Source organism: Myotis myotis, unplaced genomic scaffold (assembly GCF_014108235.1).
Source record: "Myotis myotis isolate mMyoMyo1 unplaced genomic scaffold, mMyoMyo1.p scaffold_m19_p_17, whole genome shotgun sequence".
NCBI lineage: Eukaryota > Metazoa > Chordata > Mammalia > Chiroptera > Vespertilionidae > Myotis > Myotis myotis.
In genome coordinates, this window is record NW_023416321.1 from 20,110,445 (window position 1) to 20,137,167 (window position 26,723).

At 55.6% G+C, this 26,723-nt stretch overlaps 1 protein-coding gene across 1 annotated transcript in view; it reads right to left on the reverse strand.

Moving 5' to 3' along the window:
* Positions 1-764: 764 nt before the first annotated feature.
* The window catches only part of CRHR1 (corticotropin releasing hormone receptor 1), a 38,429-nt gene continuing 12,470 nt past the window's right edge, over positions 765-26,723 (reverse strand). Inside the window, exons 2-13 of the mRNA XM_036340666.1 lie at positions 21,740-21,827; positions 15,622-15,741; positions 10,914-10,999; positions 6,872-6,978; positions 6,212-6,332; positions 5,823-5,976; positions 5,491-5,551; positions 3,435-3,507; positions 3,145-3,230; positions 2,824-2,959; positions 2,606-2,647; positions 765-2,065 (exon numbers count right to left, since the gene is read on the reverse strand). Coding sequence (XP_036196559.1) covers positions 1,925-2,065; positions 2,606-2,647; positions 2,824-2,959; positions 3,145-3,230; positions 3,435-3,507; positions 5,491-5,551; positions 5,823-5,976; positions 6,212-6,332; positions 6,872-6,978; positions 10,914-10,999; positions 15,622-15,741; positions 21,740-21,827 — 1,215 coding nt within the window. The 3' untranslated portion in view covers positions 765-1,924. The remainder of the gene's footprint in view (positions 2,066-2,605; positions 2,648-2,823; positions 2,960-3,144; positions 3,231-3,434; positions 3,508-5,490; positions 5,552-5,822; positions 5,977-6,211; positions 6,333-6,871; positions 6,979-10,913; positions 11,000-15,621; positions 15,742-21,739; positions 21,828-26,723) is intronic.

Here is a 26,723-nt window from a genome sequence, read left to right on the forward strand (position 1 = left end):
CCCGTCTCTCTACTTAAGGGGACAGAGCTGGAGTTGGCAGAGCAGGGTGCCCACATGGCCTTCAGGGACACCCGAAGCTCCTCCCTGGACCAGACCCCCACTCACTGCACCTCCCTTCCCTGCAGGGAGTTTCAGGGCTCTCGGTACCCATCATCCTAGCCTGTGCTGGTGTCCAACACCACGCGCCCTGTGTGCAAGTGTGGTCAGAGACCCCGGGGCAAGGCCCAGCTGCCCTGGCCCTGTGTGTGCTGCTGGGAGTTTCATTGTCCCTCCCTCCCCTTTGTCCCCCAGGACACCGCCCACACCGGCTTCCACCACACCCGGCTGTGACTGGACGCTCTCTCTGGGCCTCCTTGTGGCCCAAGTGGCCATGGGAAGTGCAGGAGGATTAGTGACCCTGGTAGCAGCCTTCACCCCCTGACTGAAGGAGCTGGTAGATAAACATCCCTCGATCCTCGATGGGATGGTGGAGGCGTGTGTCCCACTCGGCTGCCCGAGTGTCCAGCAGGATTAAGTTCCAGCTGCCCAGAGGAGTGATGACCTGTGTGCACTTACCCTTCCTGCCACCTTCCTTTCCTGGCCCCCACCCTCACCTGCTCCCTGTTTCCACCTGAGCTTCTCCCCTGGGGCTGGGACACTCCATCGCCCTGCCTTTGCTCAGGCTGTGCCCCTGCCCACGATGTCCTTTACCTGCATCTTTCACCCACAGCCTGTCTCTCCCTACCATGCACCCCCTGACAAAAGCTGTCCTTATCACCTGGGCCAGCAGGACCCACCTAGTCCTCAACCAGCCCTCAGGGCTCACCTAGCACCCCATCCTTGATGGGTGTGTGTGTTTCCCAGACACACAGAGGCCCTGAACCCTCAAAGTGGCCTCCATTTCTCTGCAGACCCTTTCCACCCAGCTCCGGCACAGTGCAGAACTTCACAGATGCTGGTTGAAAAGAGAAATATTATTACTTACATCAGCCACCCCCATCTCCCAGCCCTGCACCCCCAAAGCCCTGGCTGTCCAGTGAGGGCTGGGCCAGTCTATGCCTGGGGTGGATGTGATCAGCTGACCCAAGGGCCACTTGTGCTGCTCCAGGCACTGGGGCCTGAGGGTCCTGCCCTTTCTCCTATCTTTGCGTAGCTAACAGTGCTGCCCCAGAGGACATCCAGGGGCAACAAGCTCTCTGTGACCAGCAGAGGGGCTGCCCAGAGGCCAGGTCACTTCAGTCAGCAGGCTGGATGGTCCTCTGCATTCTCCGCCCCTTCACAGAGAGACCGGCTTTGGCTGGGGCACACCCCAGCCCCCATCTTCTCACAAAGGTGGAGACACCTGGGGCAGGAGGTTAGGGAGAGGGAGCTTGTGTGGCCGGCAGGGCAGTAAAAGTCCAAGGGTGCAGCAATGCAGGGCATTTCTGGTGGCAGCGCCACAGGGCCAGATGACGTTCTGGTGGCGTGGGAGGATTTCTGGTCACATAGCCTGATGTCTGATGATGCCACCGATTTTTAACGTCTCCAGGGCTCTGACAGCAAGCCTTGGTTCCCAGCGTTGTTGGAAGGCATTGCTAAGGCCTGGAGGCATTATCTCCGTGGTTGGGATGCTGTTCCAAGAGGGGCAGTGAATACCCCCACGGTGCATTGGCCACCTTGTGCTCTGGGAGGACACCTCTTGGAGAGACCCCTGTGCTGCTTTGGATGGCCTGGCTCCCCATTCTCACTCCACTCGCCAGGGAGGACTGGGGGCCAGGGGGAGCCAGAGGCCCTGGGCCCAGCCGAGTCCTATAGCTTATTTTCCAATTGCCCCATGGCCCAGACTGTGGCTGCTCCCAGAGGCCAGAACTCCTGCTCAGCTGGGGGTCAGGGAGGGGCCTCCCAGGTCTCAGGGCCAGTATGGGGTGGGGAAGGAGCTGGTCCCCTCCAGACACGGCCTTCCAGCTCAGACCCCTGTGGACTGCTTGATGCTGTGAAAGCTGACACGGGTTGGGGAGGTGGGGATGGACATGGCGCGGGCCACCCGGGCGCGGATCGAGTGCTTGTCCTGCCATCGGTGCCACCTCTTCCGGATGGCAGAGCGGACCTGTGGGCATAGAGCAGACCATAACGTTTGAGCCCAGTCACAAGAGGGCCCTCCCTCCCTGAGGGCTGCCACAAGCAGCTGTCAGGCAAACAGCTATGCAGGTGAGCAGTGCACAGGTGTGAGGTGCACAGGGGGCCACAGGAACATTGGGTCTGTTTTCTCAGGTGTCCCGAGGAAGGAATGCCTTTTTCTAACCCACACAGTGTCTTTGCCATGAAGGACCCCTACCCTCAATCCACATGCATCCCCTGCCCTAGGGCTCAGCTTCCTGGCTTTCAACAACCCATTTCACAGACCCATTGATAAGGCTGAGGCCCCAGCTCTTACCCCCCTCCCAATGTCAACTGCCTAAGCGAGCAAAGGAGTAGGCTTGCCACGGCAGGAGCAGCGTGGGCAGGTGGCCCGGACCCTCCAGGGTATCCCTAAAGGAACCTGGGGGCAGGGAGGAGGCCCAGCATGTGGGGGGCAGAGGGAGGCTGCAGACCATCTCTCCTCCCAACAGGCCTCCTGCCATTCTGAACCCCAGCCCAGGGTCCTTACCTCGCTGTTGAGGAAACAGTAGAACACAGACACGAAGAAACCCTGGGGTGGAGGAGAAGGCGGGTCAAGGGACTGGGCTCAGTGGCCCCACTCAGTTTCCGGGCAGCCCGTTCCCTCCCCCGTGTCCTGCCCCTCCAGGCCCCTGTCTGGGAGGATGCCCACCCCTGGAGGTGTGGGGTGGAGGGTGGGGGCAGGCCCAGAGGAGAAGGCGTTGGTACCTGGAAGGACTCCAGGAAGGAGTTGAAGTAGATGAAGACGACCCGGGAGACCTCGTCCTCCCCGGGGTTGACAAAGAACAGCATGTAGGTGATGCCCAGGAGGGGGAGCAGTACCAGAGTGGCCTTCACAGCCTTCCTGGTGGAGGGCGGGGAAGCCAGACTCACAGCCCACCCCAGAGGGGGCTGGGGTGGGAGTCAGTCCCCAGTGTCTGAGATGGGGGGGCTGGGGTTTCAGGAGGGACTGTCAGGCCTGTGGGAAGACCCTGGGTAAGGACTGGGATCTCTGGAGCCCCCAGGGGTGGGGGACACAGGACCACTTACCTGTACTGAATGGTCTCCGACGTGGTGGACGCTCGAAGTTTGGTCATGAGGATGCGGACAATGTTGAAAAGGAAGATAAAATTGATCTGCAAGCGAGCACACAGTGGGATGGTGTAGGCATGTGTGTGTGCAAGATGTTAGGGACTTAGCCATCTCAGGCCTGGTCCTGGTCCCCCCTGCTGCTCTCCCGCCCCCTTCACTAGCACTCGAACATTCTAGGCAGAGGGATCCTTGGGGTCCACAGTCGGCTCTGATGGCCCCTCCCGACTGCCCCCCACCCAGGTTCTTACCAGCAGGACCAAGATCATGGGGCCCTGGTAGATGTAGTCGGTGTAAACCCCAGGCCTTTTGCCAAACCAGCACCTAGAAGGCCACAGATAGGAGGTGAGAGGAGGGGGCCATCCGGGTCCAGTTCAGTGGCATAGGGGAGGGGCATTGCTAGGCCAGGGCAGGACTGGGGCTGGAAACCAGGCTCTGGGTGCTGAAATTCCAACCCTGGCCAAAGGTCAAGCCACTTGATCCCACCACAGTGCTCAGTTATCCCATCTGCAGCATGGTCGGCATCCTCTATTATTGGATGTAAAGCTGGAAGCAGGCCGTGTGGCAGGGAGATCATGGAAAAGATGTCTGAATGGAGCAGGCTTGGGCCCAACACACCACTGCCCCCTTCAGTCCCCACTGTGTCTCTGGCACAAGCCCACTGGTGGTGCCTTGCCCTGCCCCTGTCACGTAGCGGCCCCCAACAGCTAGCAGTCTCCCAGTCTACAGTGCGACCAGCCTCGAGGCAGAGCTTCCATAGCTCCCACCGTCCCAGGAGGCAGACTTGCTTTGCGTTTTCCTGAGCTCCCTCCAGCAAGCTCTAGGAAGGTCAGGGGAGTGAGGGGGACAGGGCGCACAGAAAATCCCACCTCCTGCCTAGAGGAGGGTCCTGTGGGCATGCAGCCCCGCAGTGCCTAGATCTCACGATGCTTCCATAAACCAGAACTGAGATCTTTAGGTGGAAAATCTTGACTTTTTAAAGATTGACAACAAATTCAAAAAACATGGTGCAGACCAAACGTGAGCTGTCTGGAGTCAACTCCAGCCCCTGGCCTCAAGTCTGGATTCCTCCTGCTGCAGTGGCAGCATCTTGCCACAAGGTGGGGCTCCAGAGTCACTCAGACCAACTTCTCCAGCTCAGGCGTCCTTTTCCCTCTAGGATGCTTACTGGGCAGCTTTGGGGAAAAGTCCTTCCTCTTCTCCCCTGTGCTCACACCCACTCCTGCACACCTGCAGGCACAGACCATCGCCCAGGGGTTACGATGCTCCTGCTCAGGGACTCTGGCCCACAGTGGTGTGTCAGTTACCCGTCTCCCAGAGTCAGGAAGGATCGCCCTGGTAAGTAATGAGCATAATTTTCTAGGCTCCTTGTCCATCCCAGTGAGGCTATGGTGGCTTCCCTACTCTACGATGGTGGGGAGAATTGTCACTGATGGAGGCCGCCTGGAACCCCAGTCAGACAGTGGGTTCCTGAAACCACTATCTCAGTGGTTCTCTTATCTCAGGTGCACAGTAGAATCACCTGGGCAGTTAAAAAACATCCCGGTGCCCAGGCCACACTCTGGACCAATTACATCCAAGCCTGGAGGTGTCAAGCCTGGGCACTGGTACTTTTTAAAGCTTCCTGGGTGACTCTAATGGGAGCCAAGGCTGAGAACCCTGAGTGGAAGCCTTGTTGTCAGGGGCAGCTGGGAACACCTGTATCCATTCACTAAGGCGCCTCAGGACTTCAGAGCTGGAAGGGGTCTCTGAGATTGTCTGGATCAGTTGCTAGTAAGTCTTAGAATACATTTGTACGGCATATACTATGTGCCAAGTACAATCCTAAATGCTTACTATATATTAACTCATGTCATCCCCACCACACCCTGTGAGGGAGGCACTATTATTAAGATGCCCATTTTACAGACATGGAAGCTGAGGCACGCTATAGTAAGTATAGCACCCAGGTTGTACAGTTACTTAGTGATGGAGCCACGATTCAGGCACTGAACAGTCTGGCTCCACAGGCAGCCGGTAACCCTCCTGTGGTTCTGCCTGGGAGAGCCCAAGAGAGCAAATTGCCTGGATCTGCCTGTCCAGCTCCCCGCCCCCCCCCCCGGCCCCCGCCCGCCTCAGGCAGAGCACCCCAGGGAGCCTCGGATTGAGCCCAGCCCCAAGCTCTCTCTCTTTATAGATGAAGAAACTGTGGCCCTGACAGGGAAGGTGACTGCTGAAGGCCCTGGAGGAGTGTCAGGCAGAGCTGGGCTGAGAGCTTGGACCTGGGGCTGAGGGCCCCTGAGGCAGTGAAGGAAGGAGCTGACTTACTTCTCATTGTCGTAGTACAGCTTCCCAATGGCCCAGGCCACGATGATGGGGAAAGGCACACCTGGGGAAGAGAGCGCAGTCACAGAGCCACTCAGCGGGGCCTGGAGGACCTCAGTGCATCCCAGGGCCTGGAGGCAGGCAGGGGTCCCCAGGGTAGAGCTGGGACCCACTCTTCCAACATACCTCCTTTAAATGCTCCCTCCCCTCCCCCAGCTAGGGGCAGAGGGCTGTGGTGTACATTCTGTCACCCTAACCTGGCCCTGCAGCCAGCTGGCCTGGGTCTGGGTGAGGAGAGGGGAGCCTGGGATGGGCGGGGGGGGGGGGGGGCTAACCCCAGCCAATGAGGATGAACATCCACTTGCGCAGCCGGTCGGTGGAGTACGTGAGCACGATGGCCGTGTGCAGGTAGCAGCCCTCCCCAAACATCCAGAAGAAGTTGGTCACATGGAAGTAGTTGTAGGCGGCTGTCACCAACCTGCACCAGCCCTGCCACCCCGCCCCCACCAGATATGACAGTGAGCGGGGTGGGTTGGGGGGTGTGGGGGGGGACAGGTGGGGGCAGCACCCGCATCCCACCCTGGGCCTGGGGCCTCCCCTGGGCAGGATGGGCCACTTCTGTTCTGTGGGCCCCAGGGCCTGGCTCTGGCCCTGCCCCTCCCCCTCCAGGACAGCCCCACCCGGACCCGTCCTCTGAGCCCGGGCCTGCCCCTCCAGGACATACCATGTTGCTCTGGTGGACTTCGGGGCTCATGGTGAGCTGGACCACGAACCACGTGGCATTGCGCAGGATGAAGGCCGAGATGAGGTTCCAGTGGATGATGTTTCTGAGGCAGCGGATGCTCCTAGGGGCAGCAGGGGAGGTGGGTGTTGGGAGCAAGGGGAGGGGAGAGAGGAGGAGGGACAGGCCGCAAGCACCACTCCAGCCCAGACATATGGGTGGGGAAACTGAACCTCAGAGTGGGGCTGACCGGCTAAGTCACACATGGCCCTTCCTACCTGTGACCCGCCCAGACCTCAGCTCTGGGGGCAGAATCTGCCACAGCCAGTGCTCCAGGACCAGGGGCTGCCCTTCTCCCATGGGCACTCCTCCCCTCCCTGTGGTTCCAGGTTCGAGGGTCAGAAAACACACAGACCTCCAGTGGGACATCTCCCTGCTGCTCTCAGCCTGATGCTTTGGCCATCCCCCCGCCCCCTGCCTGCCCCTGGCAGTTACTAGGCAAGAGGTCAGAAGTGGCCCTGTCCGAGGTTTCCAGAGACCTGGGACTCTACAGCTGTTACCCCCTCCCACGGAGGCGAGGGGCGGGACTCCCCTGCCCAGCAGCCCCTGCACCTGACTTCTCCCCCTGCTCAAGGCCCAGGGACAGTGCCAGGGACTGCTCACCTGAGCCGCAGAAAGAGGACAAAGGCCACCAGGAGGGCCACCAGGGAGACGCAGTGGCCCAGGTAGTTGATGATGATAGCGACATGGTAGTGCACCTTGTTCTTCTTCTGAGGCCAGAGAGAGGGCAGAGGTGAGGCTCCCGCACAGCCCCACCCCTGCGCCCACTGGCCCTGTGAGCAAAGACCCAACGGTGGCCGGGACAGAGTGGGTCATGCTAACAGTAGTTCCCCCCTCCCTGAGCCCCATGTGCCTCACGTTGTCCTGGAGCAGCACTGTGTAATTTGGGACTGTGTCTCCCTGTCTGTCTGTCCCTGAATCCCACTCTCTGTCCACTGCTCTGTGCTGTTGGACGAATGTCTGTTAACTGACTCTCCACATCACACAGGGACCCCATTCTGCATGCACAGACGCGTGTGCATGGCTCACAGGGGTGCTCACACATTTCCATTCAGGTCAAACTCTCTGGCCCCGGGGGGTGCAGACACCAACTCTCCAGGACTTCCGTCCTCCCCCCACTTCTGGGTGGAGCCACCACCTCCTCCATCACCCCTCACTCCCTCCTGCTGTAGCTGAAGCCTGCCTCCATCAGCGACGGGGAGAGTGGCTGTCGATTAGCATCCACAGAATCGGTAGAGACCACAGAACCCCTCTCAGGTTCTATAATTCCCTGTCTAGGTCCCACCCCTGCCCGAAGTGAAGGGGATCCTGTCCCAGGACTAGAACAAAGTCCCCAACGTTACAACTTCATTCATTTCATATATCGATGGTCCTGAGGGATCAAGTCCAGCCCCACCCATCTTTCAGATAAGAAAACTGAGACCCACACTCACTCACCCAAGGGACGTGCCTCTGCAGTGGGACATCTAGCAGCCATCTGAGCCACACCCTCCCTCCCCCTCTCCCCGGCCCCGCCCAGGGGCAGCTTCACTGCAGGGCCTCTGAGGTCCCAGGCCCAAGTGCTCAGAGGCTCTGCTCTAGGGGCTGGTTTCCCTGGCAGAAGCTTTCAGGAACCTGGCAGGAAGTCACATTAGCAACTCAGGCTCGGAGGGGCTGAGACCCAGCGAGGTGTAAATGGAGGCAGGCCAGAGAGACAGAGCGGGAGGAAGGGGGCCGTGCACATGGGGAGGGCCTCTGAGTACCTGGCAGCAGATGCCAAATCTGGAGACTCTATGCACACGTCCAGCCTGGCGCTTAATTACTTTTATTAAATTCTCCACAAATCCGCACGGTGAAGCCCCTGGGTAATAACGTGTGGGAGCCCTGGCCCGGGTGAGAGATGAGCACAGTGTGCAGGGAGCCCCTCCACCACCACCTGCTGTGAGCCCCCCCCCCCATCAGGCCGTGCCAAGGTGGTTTGGGGTGGTTTGGGGTGAGTAGGTACATTTATTAAGTACCTACTGTATGCTGGACACGGAGCCAGGAACTCTACAGATGTCACTGCTTTTCTTTCTCATAACTGCCCTCTGAGACTGTCCTTCTGTCTCTGTTTTTCCAGTTGAAGAGGCTGCATCATCGGCCCACGCCACCCAGCTGGCAGTCACATTCCAGTGCTGCTTGGTCTTAAAGACCCTGCTTCCCCTGTCCCCTGACCCTGCACTTCTTGGGGGACAGGCAGGGACGGAGAACAGAGGCGCTCTCCCTGCCCTGGGCTTCTGGAGGGAGGATGGGGACTCATGAGGATGAAAGGGGAGAATTGGACCAAACCATTCAAGGGCTTCCCTGCGTGGCTCCTTGGCTTAGAGGCCCAGGCGGGGTTCCAGCCCTGTCTCAGCTGCCACATCAGCCTGATGCCGTCTGAGGAGGAGCAAGCCATCTGGGGGTGGGGGTGGGGGGTCACCGTGCAGAGAGCCCGAGAGGGTGTTGGGCAGATGGCAATGTTACCTCAAGAGATGGGCAGAGATGGTCAGCAACACCCTGAAAGGTGGTCCGTGACACCCAGAGAGACACCCAGGATGTGACACTCCAAGAGACCTTAACGACACCCGAGAGACAGTCTGACCTCCCGAGAGAAAGCCACCGCTACCTACAGGAGCCGCTGGGATGCCCGAGAAATGTGTGGACACAGCCCATCCCTGGGGGCCTGACCAGCACCCTGTCCCTGTCCAGTTTGGAGACTGGGACTGAGGAAGGTGGCGCGGTGTGGCACACTGGGGCTTTTCTGGTGGTGAGGGCTGTGGGCCGGTCTCCTCCCCAGCCTGGCCTCTGGGCGCCCTCACAACTCCCATTTCACAGGCGGCTGGTCTGCCAGTCCATGACCTACAATCAATCCCTCTGGGCACTGGCGCCTCATTAGGGCTTATCCAGGGCCCAGAGCTGAGAAACCAAACTCGGTTAACTGCAGTAGCTCCGAGAGGAAATGGGGAGTCCTGGGAGTGGGGAGGGCCCTGGCAAGGCTGGGGGCTGGCTTGTTTTTGAACAAGTGCTCCGGTGATTCTTATTCCCAGGCAAGATGGGATGGAGGGTCTCCAGGGTCCCATCCAATTTAGATCCTTCAGGCACAGGAATTCCCAGGACTGCCTGGTCCAGCCCCTCTTCTACACCCCAGAAGCCTGACATTCCTCAGACAGCTTGGCACATCTTCCCTTCTGCCTCAGGCTTCCAGCTCCATGACCCCCTTCTTCAGCACCCACTGAAGGGGTGGGTGGAGATGTAGGGGCAGGGACAGGGGGGCAGGGCAGCAACACCAGGAAGATAGATACACCCATGCATCTGCCAAATCTCAACCTTGAAAGTTTATGCATTGCAGCACTTGGTAGCAACCAGAGACTGAGAATAAAAAAATGGGTAAATAAATTACAGTCCATCTGCAGGAGGTGATATTATGCAAATGTAAAAAAGAATGAAGCTGCTCTTTATGTACTGGTGTGGAACAACCACCAAGGTGGATGCTTACATGTAAAAAGCAAGGTGTTGAACAGGGTGTATAATATGCAACGTTTGGGTGAAAACAGAAAAGAATATAGGCACCTAATTACTCGAATATGCAGGGAATGTCTCTGGGAGAACATTTAAGAAACTGGCAAAATAGCCCTAGCCGGTTTGGGTCAGTGGATAGAGCATTGGTCTGCAGACTGAAGGGTCTCAGGTTTGATTCCTGGTCAGGGCACATGCCTGAGTTTCAGGCTCCATCCCCAGCCAATCAATGATTCTCTTTCATCATTGAGGTTTCTATCCCCCTCTCCCTTCCTCTCTGAAATCAATAAAAATACACATTTATAATACCTTAACTAATAAAGAATATATATATATATATATATATATATATATATATATATATATATATATTTTAAAAAGACACTGTCAAAATGGTTGTCTCTGGGAGAGATCCCAGTGACTGGGTTGAGAGGGAGACATTCTCTGTATGCCCGTCTGTACCTTTGAATTCTATATTATGTGTAAGCAACATCTTCTCAAAAACATTTGCCTATTTAAAAGGCTCTCCAAAGGGCTTTTTCGAAGGCTAGCTGGCTTGGCTCAGTGGATAGAGCGTCAGCCTCGGACCGAAGGGTCCCAGGTTTGATTCTGGTCAAGGGCATGTACCTCGGTTGCAGGCTTCTCCAGGGCTTGGGCCCTGGTCGCGGCTTGTGCAGGAGGCAACCAATCAATGTGTTTCCCTCCCATCGATATTTCTCTCTGTCGTTCCCTCTCTCTTCCACTCTCTAAAAATCAATGGGAAAATATCTTCGGGTGAGGATTAAATAAATAAAAGGGCTTTTTCAAGCTGCACTGCCCCCACTCCCATCCTCGATTCTGATATAGCCCCTGGCTGCACCTGGATATGTCGCTCAGGCGGGAGAGGTGGAAAATGGATGAAAACCTGTCCCAGTGAGCAGGTGGAAGGAAGGAAGGAAGGAACGAGGACTCCTCGCATCAGCTTGCCCACTGCCTACTGCCCACGTGGCACAGCTTCCCTCCTGTATATATGAGCTTGAGTTCCCAGGGCCTTGCCATCAGCCTCTGGCTCCCCCACCCTGACCGGCTCCCAGCCAAGTAGCAGGCACGACCTCGGCTGGGGGCCCTGGTAGCCGCATGGCAGCCTCACCTCCTCGCTGAGGATCTCCTGGCACTCTGAGTAGTTCACGCGGGCGGCCCAGCTGCCGTTGGCCAGGCACTCTCTGTAACCGTTGTCTGGACAAAGGAGAGAGAGGCAGAGTGACCCGCGGTTCCTCTCCCAAATAGCAACTAGGGATCTGTCTGCCCCTCCCCCTGTCCATCTATCCATCCACCTGGGCCAGCACAGGGCCTGACTGCTGGTGAAGCTGGGGAGAGGGGCTTCCCTACTACCCCAGCTTCCTGCCTCTTTCTGCCCCCTTGTTCCAATAGGGGCCCAGTGTGGACTTCAGCGCCTGACCATGGGGGCAGGGCTCTGCCTACACGTGCTGGCACGATCATGCCCATGAGACTGGCCCTTGGGCAGTCTTGACCAGCTCACTGGGCTCTTCCCTTGCAAGCCCTTATGTGGTGGCAGATTATGTGGTGGGTGCCCTTCTGAGGACTTTCCCATTTTGGGGTCTCACGTGACAGCAGAAACGAATGGTGAGGTCTGATGAGTCAATCTCACTCCCCAGGCTGGGCATGATATGGCAGAAGGGTATGTGGTGGCAGCTCACGTGGCACAATGAAATGACAGGGTGTCCTATGGTGACTATTGCAGTGAGGTTCTTGTGAGGGGTCCTCACGTGCTCCACGGGGGTGAGGCTCGCGGGGCAGGTGCCGGGGAAGGCCCCCATGGGGGCATTTCCCCATGTTGGGAACATCCCTGGTAGAGGTCTCTTGGGACAGGAAATGACAGATAGCAGGGGTGTGCTGGGGACCTCACAGGGGTGGGTCTCACGTAACAAGTGTCTCATTATTAGGACCTCTACAGCTGGCTCACAGACTGGCACATGGCAGTGGGGAGAAAAGACAGAGAGTGGCCCAAGGAGGGGAGGGGTCTGTGCAGCCATCAGCTGGACTACAGCCCAGGACCTGTCACCATCTAGGGATGGGGAAGAGCTCCGTGGTCTGAGGCCTGGATTCAGGCTCTGGGATGACAAGAGCTGCACAAAGGGCCCCCCTGGGCGTGTCACCAGGACTCTGAAACCCAGTAGGGAAGGGACAAGAGAGATCCCAATTTCAAGTCTTCCTCCTTTGCTGGTAAAGGTAGTCCTGTCCCACCCTGTACCCCGTCCAGCATCAGTGGCTCTAAAGATATTTTCTTGACTTAATTCCTCACTCCAGGCAGAACTGGCTGGAAGGGAATTGAGTCCTGAGCCATTTCCGCTGGAGCCTCTGTCCTGCTGCAGGCCTTTCCCCAGTTCCCACTGACCCTTGTGTCATGGGGCAGGAGGACAGCTGGGAGAACTGCCTAAGTCCCAGTCCCTGAGCCTGGGGCCCGGCAGGGGCAGAGTAGTGTGTGGGAGACAGAGGTGGGGGCCCAGGGCCGGTTCAGTGCTGCTGTGCTGCATGAGGAACTGGGGCCCACTGGCCTCTGGGGCCCCTCTGCTCATGTGCACCAGGGAGGGCTGGACTAGCGGACTCCCAAGGGGCCGTCCAGCCTGGGAGCTGCCTCTCCGCTGGCAGCATCAGGACCAGAGGGAGATGATGGTGTGGGCGGTGGGGGGAGATGCTACTGCATCACCGAGAGAGGGAGGCAGGGTCTGGCCTCCAGGGCTGCAAGGCTGTGAGGCCTCCTTGCTAACCCTGCTCCCCAGCCCCTCTGCTAAAAGGCCGCTCACGCCTCTGTAGCAGGCCAGTGGGGAAACAGGCTAAATGGGTTTTTTTAAGCTCTGCTCAGCTTCTCTGCCAGTGGACCCAAGTCTCAGCGGAGTTGAGCCTTGGGCAGAGGTGGCTACGAAGCTGCTCATTCTCTCCTAATTGCTAAATGAAGGATAAGCTACCAGAGGGCTGAGAGCTTAGTGACAGGGTTTTCAGGGGGGTCTGGGGGGAGGCAAGGAACCAGGGGATCCAGTGTCTCTGCTGTGTCTGCAAAGAAAGGGACTTGGCGGAGTGGTTCTTGCCTAAGCGAGGCAGAACAAAGCCGTGTTAAGAGCATGGCTCTCCACCCAGACAGTCTGGGTTCAAAATCTGGCCCCATCCCTCACTTGCCGTGTGACCTTGGGCAAGTCACACAACCTCTCAACTTCCTTACCTGAAAGACCAGAATGATCTTAACAACAGCTCTGCCGATTGGTTGAGTGAGCATTGTAGTTGACTATGCAGAGTGCTTGGAGCTCCACCGGCAGGTGGCGTGAGCTGTGATTGTTATTATTATTGTCTTGGAGCTGTATTTACATAAGACTTAGAACGTGTCACTTGTCCCTATCAAAGGGGGTACTGGTGGGGTTAACAAGAGCCATGCTCTTAGCCTAAGCCCCCCCCCATTCACACCCCACATGTGGGGCCAGGAACTGGAGTCCCTACCCGGCCGGGTCATCCAGAGGGAGCAGGCTTTGGTGGGGAGGCAGGAGGCGATCCTGAAAGAAAACAGGCCTGACAAGCAGGGAGTCGTTGCCAGGGAGGATGCGACCTCCTTGTCTTTGATTGCTGAGCTGAGCAGTCTTCCCGGAGAATCATGGGAAAATGGATATTTTTGGAAATTCTCCCCATGTCTTTGAAGATCAGATGCAGCGGGAAGGAGGGCATTAAGGAGAAGGCCAGGAAGTCCCAGCAGCACCTCATCAGTAAATAAATTAATTAGGGTTTAATGATTAGGTGCAACTCTGGGTTCTCACTCACTGTTGATCACACGGGCGTGTTCCTCATTGTTCGGCACTAGGCATCTGGAGAGGGGGATCTGCCGGCCCAACCCCCACGACTAGGGACCATCGCCCCCACCTCCTCTCCTGGGATCACAGAGGGAAGACAGAGGAGGCCGAAGAGCACCCCACCCAAACCTCCCTCTCACCCTGCAGGTGGAGCAACTGAGGCCCAGTGCGAATGCCGAGGCTCCTTAGCCAGTTACACACGGAGCTGGGGCTGGAACCCAGGACTCCCGGCTTCCATTTAAGGCAGGGCTGGCGAATTGAGTGGCACATGCCCAGGCAGTAAGCTCTGAAAACACTCCCTTTGGGGCGTGTCAAGTCATCCTTGGGGACGAGAGTGGAGGAAGCTCACAGGGAGTGGCCAGGGCCGGCTATAATTTGGTGGGGCTTCAGCTAGAGAGAGCCTGGCCAGCCCCACTCAGGGGTATGGACTTGGCCATGGAGGCAATGGGGAGTCATAGAAAAGGTGACTCCAAACAGGGGTGTGTTGGGGTCAGATGCAAAACAAAGGTTAGAGATCGGGTATCTTGGACAGGGACAGTGGCACTGGGACTGAGGGCAGGGAGGGCTAGACATGAAAATCACTTTGGAGGTGAAAGGCAGGACCTGGTACCTGAGAGGGAGGGGGACCTCCCTCCAACACACCCCCATAATGCACCAGCCCCAGTGCTGCCTCCTTCCTGTAGGTACACAGCATTGTGGGTGGAGTAGCAGGAGGGCTCTGACTCTCAGTGTGGCCCTGCTTCTAAGCTTTGTGACCCTGGGCAGCTAACAGCCTCTGCCTCCATTTGCTAACTGTGAAATGGGCCTTACTAAACTGGAGGCTGGCCGCCGTACACCCCAAGCTTCCCTCTGAGGTCCTTCTGCCCTTCCTCTTGCCTGATGTCCCCCCACACCCCTACCAGTCTTTCTTCTCCTTCTGTGGGTTCCAGGCACATGAAGCTGCTTGGTCTGGCTGTTCCAGCCTCCTGTCTGGCCCCAATGCCTCCCCAGGGCCCTCCAACCCTTTCTTGGCTGCAGCCCCCAACCCTAACCTTAGTCCAGCTCGTAAAGGAGAGAGGGGCAGGAGATGGAACTTGGGAGCTTTGAGCTAATGAAGTATTAGAAGCCATGTCATCCATCCCTCGCCATCCTCAGAAAGGGGGCAGAGGGCCATAAGGGGGGGAGGTGCTAAAGGTCACATAGCCTGTCTCAGAGTGAACCACATGGTGTCTGTGGCCCCCCTGTACCCTTTTGGGGCTCTGAACTCAGGCCCACCCGACCCAAGGGCTCACCCGGGATCCCCCCTCCCCTTGGACAGGTCGGGACTCTGGCCTGCAGGTGTTGCTGTCTTAATAGGCAGGGGCTGTGAGTCATTGACAGGGGAGAGCAAATTAATTCTGAGGGTGACAGGTGACATGGCAAGTAGCTGCAAAGCCTGGAGGTGGAGGCTTAGGGCCTCAGGGGAGCAAGGTGTTTACAAAGGGATCAAATATCTGAACACTGGGTTAGTCCTCCCATACCCCCATGCCACCTGTGGGCCCCTATGCGAGGCCAACATGGCTGCAGATCATGACTTGGAGTCCTCTGCCTCCAGGCTCATAACCTGGGCTGGCCTCATAACAGCTCTCAGCTCAGGGTTCTCATCCCAAAGTTGGGCCTGTTCTGAGGATTCCCTCATGGGGTTGTTGGAGGCTCAAGTTGACTTTGTCAACTGCAGAAGGAAGTGTCACACAGACCTGGATGCAAGTCCAGCTTCACCTCTTCCCACCTGGTGACCTTGGGCAAGTTTCCTAACCTCTCTGAGGCTCAGAGGCCTCAGTTGCATAATGAACACTATCCAGTTATATACAGTGTCTTCCGGGGGTATTGTGAGAATCCGCAATGTGAACACACAGTGCCCAGCAGAGCAGAGCTGGCCTTTGGTAAATGGTGGCTGCTGTATCCACGAGAGGTATTGTTATTATCGTTTTTGTCATTATTATTTCCCCCGTCTCCACCAAGTCGGTCCTCCACAGGCCCCCTTACTTGTGGTATTGTAGCGGACACCGTAGAAATAGGCAGGGCAGGGTCGAACCACCAGCTGCCCCGCGGGGCTCTGGGGCCAGCAGGTGCCAATGAGGTCCACGGATGCATTGCACTGCAGTCCTGGGGGCAGAGACAGCTGGTGAGGCAGAGCAAGATCCCCACTCCAGTGTCCTCCCCACCTCTCAAAAGGCCCACACACACCAACGGGGGACAGGACAGGAGCGATGGCCCTGGTGCAGAGACCGCTCATCCTATGCAGGGGAAGACACCAGGGAAGGAATCTGAATCTGATGCGATGGCACTAGGGAGCCAGAGTAGATTCCAGAGCAGAGGAGGAACAGAGATGGCAGGAGGTGACGTTAAAAGCTGAGATCCTGACTGGCATTTAGCGGAAGGCTGGACATGCTTCAGGACCCTCTGCTCTGTAACCTGAGGACACTTTTCTCGGCACGTCACTTGGGGCAGACCTGAGCTCTCAGACTGCACAGCGTGGAAAGGAACCAGCCAACCCCTGACCCAGTCCCCCTTACACGTCTTCAGAACCAAACCATGTCTGCTCTAGCCCTGCAGGGAGGAACCACCTAAATGAAGTTGGCCTGCCTTGCAGCTGGCCTGATGACCACATTTACTGAACACACACTGCTTGCACTGTCGTCTGCGCTGTGCCCTGAGAGGACGGACGGAGAAGGGACCACGGGGAGAAAAGGCAGGGAGACACCATCCAGGGGAGCAGAAAGGACACTGAACCAGGAGTCTGGAACCCTGACTTCAGACTGGGCTGTGTTACTAATTTGCTGTGTGACCGTAGGCAAGTCACTTGCCCTCTCTAGACCTGAGTGTCTTTACAGTAAAATGAAGTGGTTGGATCTGATCAGAAATTCTTAATCGCAGTTCATGGAAGCTTTCAGGGTTCATAGAGACTCTGAGATTAAGTGAAAAACTTGGTCTATAGGTACATTTTGCTTGGGAAAGGGACCTTGGCTTTCAATAGATTCTAAAGGGGCCTGTGACTTTTAAAAGGATGTAAGCAGATGAATTAGAAAGTGGAGTGTGTGTGTTGGGACAGAGTTGAAGCCACAGTAATACTTCTGGTCTCCAATGGGCAGGGGCTGGACTGAGCACATTTCTGCCCCCCCCTCCTTTCTCTGCCTTTTGATGCCTATCTCTTGCATAGGGCTGGCACAGTGTGCCCCGGGTGCCTTGCATAATGGGAGGGGTTAATAACCTGGGGTGGCACACGCATGCACAGACAAGCCAGGGAGAGCCATGAACCAATGTGGGGTCAGCCTCTTAGGTCTGGGCATCAGCAGCTGCCAAGCCCTGGCTGGGCCCACCTGCCATCTCCTCCCCAGCCTAGCTCAGCCCCAGTCTCTCAGGAAACAGCACTGGATTAGAGTGGCGTCCTGTCCCTGCTGGATGCAGGGCAGTGCTGAGCAGCACTTGGACCAAATGCTGGTTTTTCCTTTCTAATCAAAGCTATTCACAGGGTGTTCGTGCAAATCAGGGCTCAAGGGGTAGAGGCCTTGAGGCCAAGTGGTTTAATTGAAAGAGAAAGAAATCTGGACTGGGGCTTTATGGCTATGAGGAGACGGTGGGCCAGGTGGCTGGGGTGGGCCAGGTCCTGGCACTGTGCCACAGCACAGCATCCCTGAATTGCTTCACGGAGTGAGGAAACATGTTAAGATTTTAATGTCATGGTCATGTCGATAGTGCTGAGCCCGGAAGAGGGAGTAACTGGAGGCATGTGGCCATGGGAATGGAGGGGTAATATTATGAACCATGCTCTGCTTCTGTAAAACTTTCCTTCATATGTTTTGTTGGATCCTCATCCACCCTACAATGTCATTATCCCCTTTTGGCAGATGAGCAAACTGAGGCCCAGGGAAGCAAGTGACTTGCCTGAGGTCATGAGTCAATGAGTGAAAGAACCAAGACACATAGTCACGTGTTTTTGACCCTAAATCCAGTGCTCTTTCTATGACACCACATTTTGTGCCAATAAAGGGAAGGGGAACAGTCCACGAGGCATTGGGGAATGAGTAACATTTATTGAGGACTGACTGTGTGAAGGGCACTTGTCAGGCGCTTTATATATACACCATCTGATTTAACGGCACCATCGGACCTTCCTCAGTAGGTTGTCCATTTACTCATTCATTCAAGTACCTCCTGAGCTAGGTACTGGGAAGATTAAATGGGATGTCATCTGTATGTCACGTGTGGCAGCACCTGAGACTTGCCTAACACACCCTCTCAGTCAGTCGCATTGCCCCTCCCTCTCTTCCTTCTCCCTCTCTTTCCTGCCTTGGACATTTCCCCAGAGTCCCTACCACGAAGAACAGAGGGCAGGGCAGGACTGAGCACCGGCTACGGAGCAGATGGCCCTTTTGGCCTTGAGGACCAGGCACCAGCCAATGCCCCGAGCCCTGGCACCACCCACAGCTGGTCTAGGGTTTGGGGGTGAGAATGGGCAGGGCCGTCGCTATTTGCCCCTGGACTGTGGATTCTGTAGCACCTACTGTGTGGGTCTCACACCACCTGCCAGCATGGGTGCTAATTCTCTCTGTCTTACAGATAAGGAAACGGTGGCCCAAGCAGTCACATGGCCTAGCCAAAGTCACACAGACACCGATAGGCATAAGTGGGTTTGAATGTTGGTGTTTAATGTCTGCGAGGCTCTTCCCACTGCACCACAGCTGGCCCCAGCCTGGGCAGCCGGCCCTCATAGCACTTGGTTGCACCCAAACAGACAGATCTGTTCAGCAATGAGAAATACTATGGAGAAAAAATAAGCTGGATGAGGAGATAGACAGGAGCTCTATTTTAATTGGTTGTGTCTAAAGCGCACTTAAGGAGAAACCTAAAGGAAACGAGGGAGGGAGGCATGTGCATATCTGGGGAACAGTGTTCAAGACAGAGGGAACAGCAAGTACACGGTCCTGAGGCAGGCGTGTGCTTGGTGTGCCTAACGTGCTGACACTGCTGTCACTTGGGGGTGGGGAGCGGGGCAGAATCAAGTGGACCAATGCAACACTGGTCCTGTATCTTCCTCCCTCCCCACATGTGCACAGAGAAGATGCATGGGACTCCACACTCTCATGGCTCATGGGGGCAGTGTGGTCAGACTACCCCAAACGCTTGCGAATGGAGGGAAGAGGCGTAGCATGGGTGGCTCCCACCTGCCTTTGAGGAAACCCTTGCTGAGTCAGGTTTGTGGAGGCCTGCTTTAATGAACAGATAAGAACCCTTTGAAGGTAGCTATTTAATGCTTGTGCATGATAGGGCACTGGTGTCTTCTTCCAAGCAGGTAGCACAGTTCCCTTCCCACCAGGCTCGGGGTGCAAATGTGCTCAGCAGGTCCTTCCGAGGGAGCCTGGAGCCTGGCTCCCGCCCCAGTTATGTCGGGTCTCTCATCAGGGGTTTCTGAGTAACCAGAGTAGGTGGGCACTTGGCAGCAGCCCTGAGGCTGGGAAGCCCATCCTCCTGTTTGGTTTAAGCCCAGGAGCAGGACTCGGCCAAGGCTGTTCAGAGAGGGAGGCAGCTTCTGGAACACACACACACACACACACACACACACACACACACACACGTGCACACACACACACACATGCACACACGCACGCACGCACGCACGCATGCCCAGAGGAAGGTGCTGCTGGGATGAACGGGCAGGGGCTCTGCCTGTGTCACCAGCCTGGAGAGGGTGGCAGAGGGCAGGCAGTGAGTCCTGCTCCTCTACCACCTTGTGGTTGAGCTGCCTCCTCTTTGTCTGGGCGGAGAAGAAAGATACCTTTGTAGAGTGTGTGATTCATCAGGACAAATGGGTGGGCTTCCTGTCCTATAGGTCTGTGGGCTTTTCATTTTTGCATTCTCAATACCTAGCACAGTGCCAGGCACATAGTAGGTCTGGAGGACAATTAGGGGCCATGTCAAAACCCAGTGTGAGCAAGGGAAATTGCAGGGGTGACTTTGCCTCCCAGGATGATGGACCACACTAGGCCCTGGGCACCACGGCTCTCTGGGCAGCCACATAACGTGGTGATGGGAAAGTCTAGAGTCGGGCCCACTTGCTTCTAATCTTAGAGTGGCTGCTTAGTAACTGTATGTGCTTGGGCAAGTGATCAAAGCTCTCTGAGCCTTCTGTAAAATGGGGATAAAAATACTTCCTGGCTATGCTGTTTGATGATTGAATGAGATTAGAGCACTTAGAATGGTGTCTACACTTAGTGGACGCAAAATAAATATAAGCTATCATTAATGATTGTTATTATTCATGACCTTAAGACAGGGCTTGGGACTGATGACATGGGTTCTTGTCAATAACATGATTGCATTTGTCATTAGTTAATAATTCCATTATTTTCTGGCATTGTCATATTCATGACATGATTTTATGAGTTGCCAAGTCTATGATCTGCCACATGATGGCTCCGGGGACCCACCCTCTCCCTATTCCTGGCATGTGAGAAGACCCCCAAAGGCCCCAGTTCAGTGCTAGCTGCCCTGGCCAGACGCCCATCCATCTGTCCCCGTCCCTCCACCCACCCTCACCATCTGTCTACCAGTACCCATTGGTCTGGGTAGGTCTTGGTTCCAAAGACAAATAGCGCATTATCAGAGGCCATTGTAGAGGGTGATGGATTGTGTGCCATGAAGCCCCGCATGCTGGGCCAAGATGGAGGTAATGGCACAGAGTACAAATCATCGGCGCATGAATGGCATTCATCACGGCCTGTTGCCTCCAAGGACAGGTGATACCTGCAGTGGCTCAGGGATGTCACTTCTCCTGAACACAACAAGCAAATTAATGGAGCCTGACCTGGCCCCCATGTATGTGGGGCTACGGGCAGGGGCTTTCATCTCAAGCCCAGCCTCTGAGCAGGTGTCCTCCCTCCCAGTCTCCCTCCACTAGCACTCCAGACTCTTGCTCAAGAACTTCCCCGTTCCCCATGACCCAGCTTAGCCAACTTTGCAGCCAGATGGAAAATTCACCAAACTCAGCTGCTGGTCTTCAGTCAACTCTAGCTTTGACTCAGAGCATTGGGTCTTCTCTGCCAGTCCGCACTCAGAGTTTCTCAGAGACTCACCTTGAACCTCCTCCTTCAGAAAGCCTTCCTGGATTCATACCACTCCTGATCTCATTTCCCTGCCACCTGCATTGTAGTGAGCAATTCATGGCTAGTACCTTCCCCTCAACCCAGCTACAGAGTAGGCCTTTTGGACTGAATGGAGGAGAGACCTTTAGAGGGAAATAAATCACCACAGATTGAGCTTCCCTTAGACTCTCAGGTGCAGGGAGACCTCCCACCTGCCCAGCAGCAGCATCGCAGGAGCTGGGGTGAGGGCTCAGGGGTCACACCCCAAGTTAGAAAAGGCATGGTCTTGACAAGGCAAAGCCAAAGACCTAAATTCCCCATCTAACTCTCCTGTGCCTAAGTTCCCTCAGATGAGTCTTAAACTCTTGTGAACATGAAATAAGACCATTATTCAAAAGCCCTTTGTAAAAAAAAAAAAAAAAGTTATACAAGTATTAGTCATATTTGCAGTTATGCAGTATTTTCACTGAGGCATTATCGAGCTTGGTATTGAAAACGTATCTGGAAGCCAGCCTGCCTGGTCTCAAATCTTGGCTCTGGCCCTTGCTCGTTTTTCTCTGTGCTCCAGTCCCCTATGTGTACAGTGAGGATTACAGCACCTACCCGGGTTAATATAGCTCAGATACCTCTGGCAGCGTCTGGCACAGAGTTAGCCCTCTACACAGAACACAGTCTTTCTCCTCCCCAATGCCAGAGCCACAGCTCAGCCCCGCGCTGTTGCCCACCCCAAAGCAGGGCAGATAACTACCCAGCACACTGCCACAAGCCCCCCCCCCACCCCCACCCCATGTGTGTGGCAGACACTGTTACCTAGTCACAGCTCTCTTTCCCACCACAGTTTCAGGATCCGCCTTAACACGGCACTCCATCCCTGGGGAGAGGAGTTGCTTGGACCTAAGGGAGGAAATCTCTGCTGTTCCTGCCTTAGGCATGGCTCTGTGCAGGAATCCTGGTGGGGCAGGTGATGGGCTGTGGCAGGTGGCGGGGCTAGACTCTTGCAGGAGCAGAGTGAGGGTACTCACCAGAGACGTTGCTGGCCGGGGACAGGCTCTCGCAGTGCTGGTCCTGGAGGAAGGCAGAGACGGGGTTCAGCCCCAGGAGGAGAAGGGCCTGTGGGCACAGGGGGATGAGGGACATGGTTAGACTGCCATGAGCAGTCCAGCCTGCAGCTTCTTGCCTACCCTCTTCTCCTCTCATCCATGTGTCTTCCCAAATCCCCCCCCACACACACACACACAACCCCCTCCCCCACCTACCCCGCCCCATCCTCCCTGCCTGATCTAGAGCTGCCTTGCTCTTGGAGGGGCCTGGAAAGGAGGCTGGTAAGAGCAGGGGCCCAGATCCCCAGGGCAGGTAAATTTTCTCCCTGAGAGCTAGAGAACCCCCAGTGAGAAGGAAGGCCCCAACTAAACAATCTGCCTAGGAAAGCTGCGTCCATTCACATGGGATCCCAAGCATGGCCCAACTGTGCCCCAACACCCTGAGCCCCACAGCTCATAGGTCCTCATTCTGCACCTCCCCCCCTCCCTTTGGAGCTGCGAGCTCTCCTGGCCTCTTTCTTGTTCAGTCAGCTGCTTCCCGGCCTCATCCCTGCCCAGCTAGTGACCAGCCCCTACAACTTGTGCCTCACCATTTATCAAGCCTTTTTACATCTGCGATGGCGCTTAATTCTCCCTGGGGCAGGGGTGGTTGTCCCTTTTTACAGTTGAGAAAATTAAGGCCCAGAGAGATGAAGAAACAAATGCGCCTGGAAAGACAGCTGCCCAGTTCTAGGGAGAACCGGCACCCCTCACATTCCCCAGGGACTCGGCGTCGCTCTGATTCCGGAATTCCAGCCCACTGGGAGGAGAGTGGTGTGGACCCCACAGCTGGAGGGCTGCCCCTTCTTCAGTAACACCCCACACAACTGTTGTGTCCCCTCCCTCGAGGTCACCACCCTTCCTGTGGATTTAAAGTCAAAAGAGACCTGGCGTCCAGCCCGTTTCACTGTGTTGCCATGGACAGGTTACTTGCCCTCTCTGTGCCTCAGTTTTCTCTGCAGCTTTTATTGAAGACTTGCACAGTGCAGGCCCTGTGATCTTCACAGCGGGAAAACGAGGTGGGGAGACGGAGGAGCTTGTCTGAGTCCCACTGAGCAAATGGCTAGCTTAGAGGAGGGGCAGGGGGGTGGGTGCACAGCCCTCACTCACAGGCCGGGAACAGGGTGAGGAGAGCGAAGCATCGCCTCGGGTACAAATTTTAAGGGGGGACCAGAAAATTTAGTACTCAAGATAAATAATATTTTAATGCAATATTAAAAGAACTCTAAATTAATGCAAAAATCCATGATGAACAAAATATTCAAAACCTTTTTTTTTTTTTAAGACAAGATCAGTAACAGTGCGGGGCTATATTGGCACCTGAGGTAAAAGGAAAGATCAGTAATAATATTAAAATAGTATTTATCTGATTACTGAGATTTGGGGCACCTTACATTTTGCACTTGAGGAGAATGCTTCATTGGCCTCACCCTAATCCTGGTCCTGCCCTGCTCCCATGCCTTCTGCCCAAGCTAGACTCCACCATCCCCCGCCCCCCCTCCCCAAGGCTGTACTAGTACCTCCTCCCTTCCCCCGCACTCCTCTCCCTCCACTCACCCCTCTGGACCTCAGGACCTTCCCCCAGTCCAGAAGCAAACTGACTTGCCCTTTTCCAGAGGCGAACTTTCCATGCTCACCTGTCTCAAATGTCCTCTCCTGCCCTGCCCCGCTCTGCCCCTCCCAGTGCCACCCACTTCTGGGTAGCTGCTCCTTCCCACACCTGTCCAATGACAACGGCAGGCCGTGCTCCCCTCTCTCCTACCCTAAATTCCAAGGTGGACTCGAGTGCTCCCCACTCCCAGTCAGAGTCTGTCCTGCCACCACCTCCTTCAGGAAGCCACCCCCGCCCCTTGACCCTGATAATTCACATATGTTGTCCCCTCAGTGCCCTGCCTGAGTCCTTAGTGGGCTTGTTGACTATGCACTCACGGGCACACTCCTTTTTCACATCATAGGTGTCTCTGTGCTCTTACTGAGTCAAGCTCCCAAGCACCCCCACCCAGTCCTGCACCCCCATCTGGTGCCCAGACCCCGGCTGCTCAGCAAACGGTGCTGGGTTAGCGAATTCACTCCTGGGACTCGGGAGATATTACAACGAACCCATTCAATTCTCAGGCCCCAAGGAACTTCCAACACTTTATTAATCAGTAATTAAACTTCGCAGTCACCAGAGAGATGGCGAAATATCTTTACTCTTATTTTCCAAGTGAAAATGCAGAATTGGAGAGAAGAGAAAGCCACCAGGCCAGCCAGAGGCTTCTGCTGGCAGAGCAGAGAGCAGTCCTCGGGGACAAACCTGCACTGCTCAGCTCAACAGTCAGCAGGGACCCAGCTCTGCTCTGTTCCCGGAGAGGAGCTGCTCAGTCAGCTCAGGGGGCCAGGGGCTCCTTCTAGAAGGAGAATAGGACTCCCTGCCACCTTCCTCCCAACATGCACACACACACACACAGAGAATGGAAGTGGGGCTCCAAGAGGCAGCTCAGCCACAGGCAAATTAAAGAAACGGAAACACTCTATTCCAGATTATCAGTCATGCTGCCTGACATTCCACCATTATCCTTCTGACCCTGAAGTTGCGCTTTGTGCTTCAGTCTTCAGATCCCCTTAAAATACCGCATTTCATTCCCGTGGAATTGCTTATCAATCAGTGCATGGATCCTGTGGGTGTCCACACACCTGTGCTCTTGCAGGCCTTCGCCCCTCCTCAGCCTGGCCCACCCTTCACCTGGTGAGCCCTGGTGGCCTCAAAAGCCAGCTCCACAGCCCCTCCGCTTGGCAGCACTTTCCCTCACCCTCCAAAGTGGAGCAACTCAGTCCCCCCCCTCTCTTTTGTACATGCGCTGGATCCTGGTGCTCATGACACCATCAGAGGGGGACCCTGGACTAGCCCCAGATGCATGAAACAGCCTCGAGACAAAGCACTCACGCCCCAGGGTTCTAATTAGATGGAAAATACACCAGCCACACGTCTTAGCCTCGCGTCTTAGTGTCTCAGGTTCATTGAGGAAAAGAGCAATCCGGATTCATCATGAAACCAAACCAAATGCCCCAGGACAAAGGGCTAGCCTGTCCTTGGCTGGCTGCCTACAACCCTGACCCTTACATCTCCTTCTTGGGTATGATGGGTCGCAGAGTCATTTTCTACCATGAGAGGGCTGGCTTTGCATTATGCAAAGAAAAGGGCTTCTTAATATTCCCGAACCAACCTTTCCGCTCAGGAAAGGTCAGCTCTGCACAGAACGTGTGTCTGTGCCACGTCAAGCTCTGCGGAAGGGTTTGAAGAGGCTTCTGGCTGATTCCTGAATCACACTTCCATGAAAAATCGGGAGTATTTCCTGTGTACTTCCTCCCACCATCCATTGCTCTCCTTTTCAACATTCACTGCAGTTTTCTATCTCCATCAACAGGCAATTGCCGCATTGTAGGAACAGGCCCCAGAGTTTCAAGGATGCTGTTTATTTCTTTCTGAAGCTGAGAGTTCCTTAATGGAGGGTCCTCAAGCACACAAGGGTAGGGGCACGAAACCCTGTAAGTAAATGCACAAGCAGTGTGTAATGACAACCATTTTCCAGGGGAGGGTGCCCAGCATCTGCCACTTCTCAAGGAGGCCTCACAACCCCCAAATCCCCAGAGCATATGGCAAATGGGTCACATCGGAGGCCCGGGCCTCACCAACTGTACCTGTCATCCTCTCTGACGGCGACCTCAAAGTGGTTTGACCTGGGAACTGCCACTCTCTCGGATGCCTCCATCTGCTTCCCTCCCCCGCCCCCAACATCAGCCCTCGCCACTTTTTCTCCTTTCAGAACAATTGTTAAAATATATTTTTATTGACTTCAGAGAGGAAGGGAGAGGGAGAGAGATATAGAAACATCAATGATGAGAGAGAATCATCCATCAGCTGCCTCCTGCATGCCCCCTACTGAGGATGGAGCCCGAAACCTGGGCATGTGTCCCTGATCAGGAATTGAATCGTGACCTCCTAGTAGTTCATAGGTGGATGCTCAACCACTGAGCCAGACCAGCCGGGCTCAGAACAATTTTTGACAAACCAAGCCTTCAGGACTTCGTAAGGTTTACCATTCTCCAAAAATGGCACCAAGGATCTGAGGCTGGTGGAGTGCTAGGCTCACTCACCTGTACCAAGGGGCACTGCGCTGCAGAAAGCAGACAGGTAGGTCTCATGCTTCCCGTTTCATACGGGTTTCACAGTTGAGGTGCTCCAGGTCACTGAACTGTTTTCAGCTGTTGAGTGAGGACTAGGACACAGTAAGCAGGCAATCCGTGTCTGTTTTTTTAAGTGGATGAAAGATGGAGGAGGGGATGGCTCAGGTCAGGACAGGGCATGGGAGAAGGGATGGGTAGAGGAGGGTGCAGGACTGGGCATAGAGGGTGGGGTGGAAGGGGCACAGTGTGTCAGCTGCCTGCTCCGGCTGCTCCCCTTGCCCCCACTCCCAGGCCAGCGCAGAGCAGGAATTGAAGCTGCCATCCCAAATCCCAGGGTGACTTTGGCATAAAGGTTAATCACACCCAGAAAATGCTTATTAGAGACCATAAATAACTACATTGCTGAAGCTCAGTTTGGTCTTTAAAGGCACAAAGTGCAGTTTCCCTTGATGGGATGATTTGGTAATTAACCTTTCAGGGAGGGCTCTAAAGGGAAAAGAGGGAGCTGGAGGCAGGGGGAGCTGCCTCCTAAACGTTCATGAGGAGCCAGGAGAAGGGGTCCTGCCTTCCCTCCCCTTCACAACAACTTCTGCTGCTCAGCTTGGGAGAGCCCCCCAAGCCCCCGTCCCCCAGGCCCAGGAAGACCTCTGACAGCGCGGCAGCTGCATGGTTTGAGAGTGACCTCCCAGCAAAGTCCCTTCCCCTTCTGCTGAGCTCTGAGTCCAGACCTCCTGTGGACTGTGTGCCTTCAGGGGAGTTA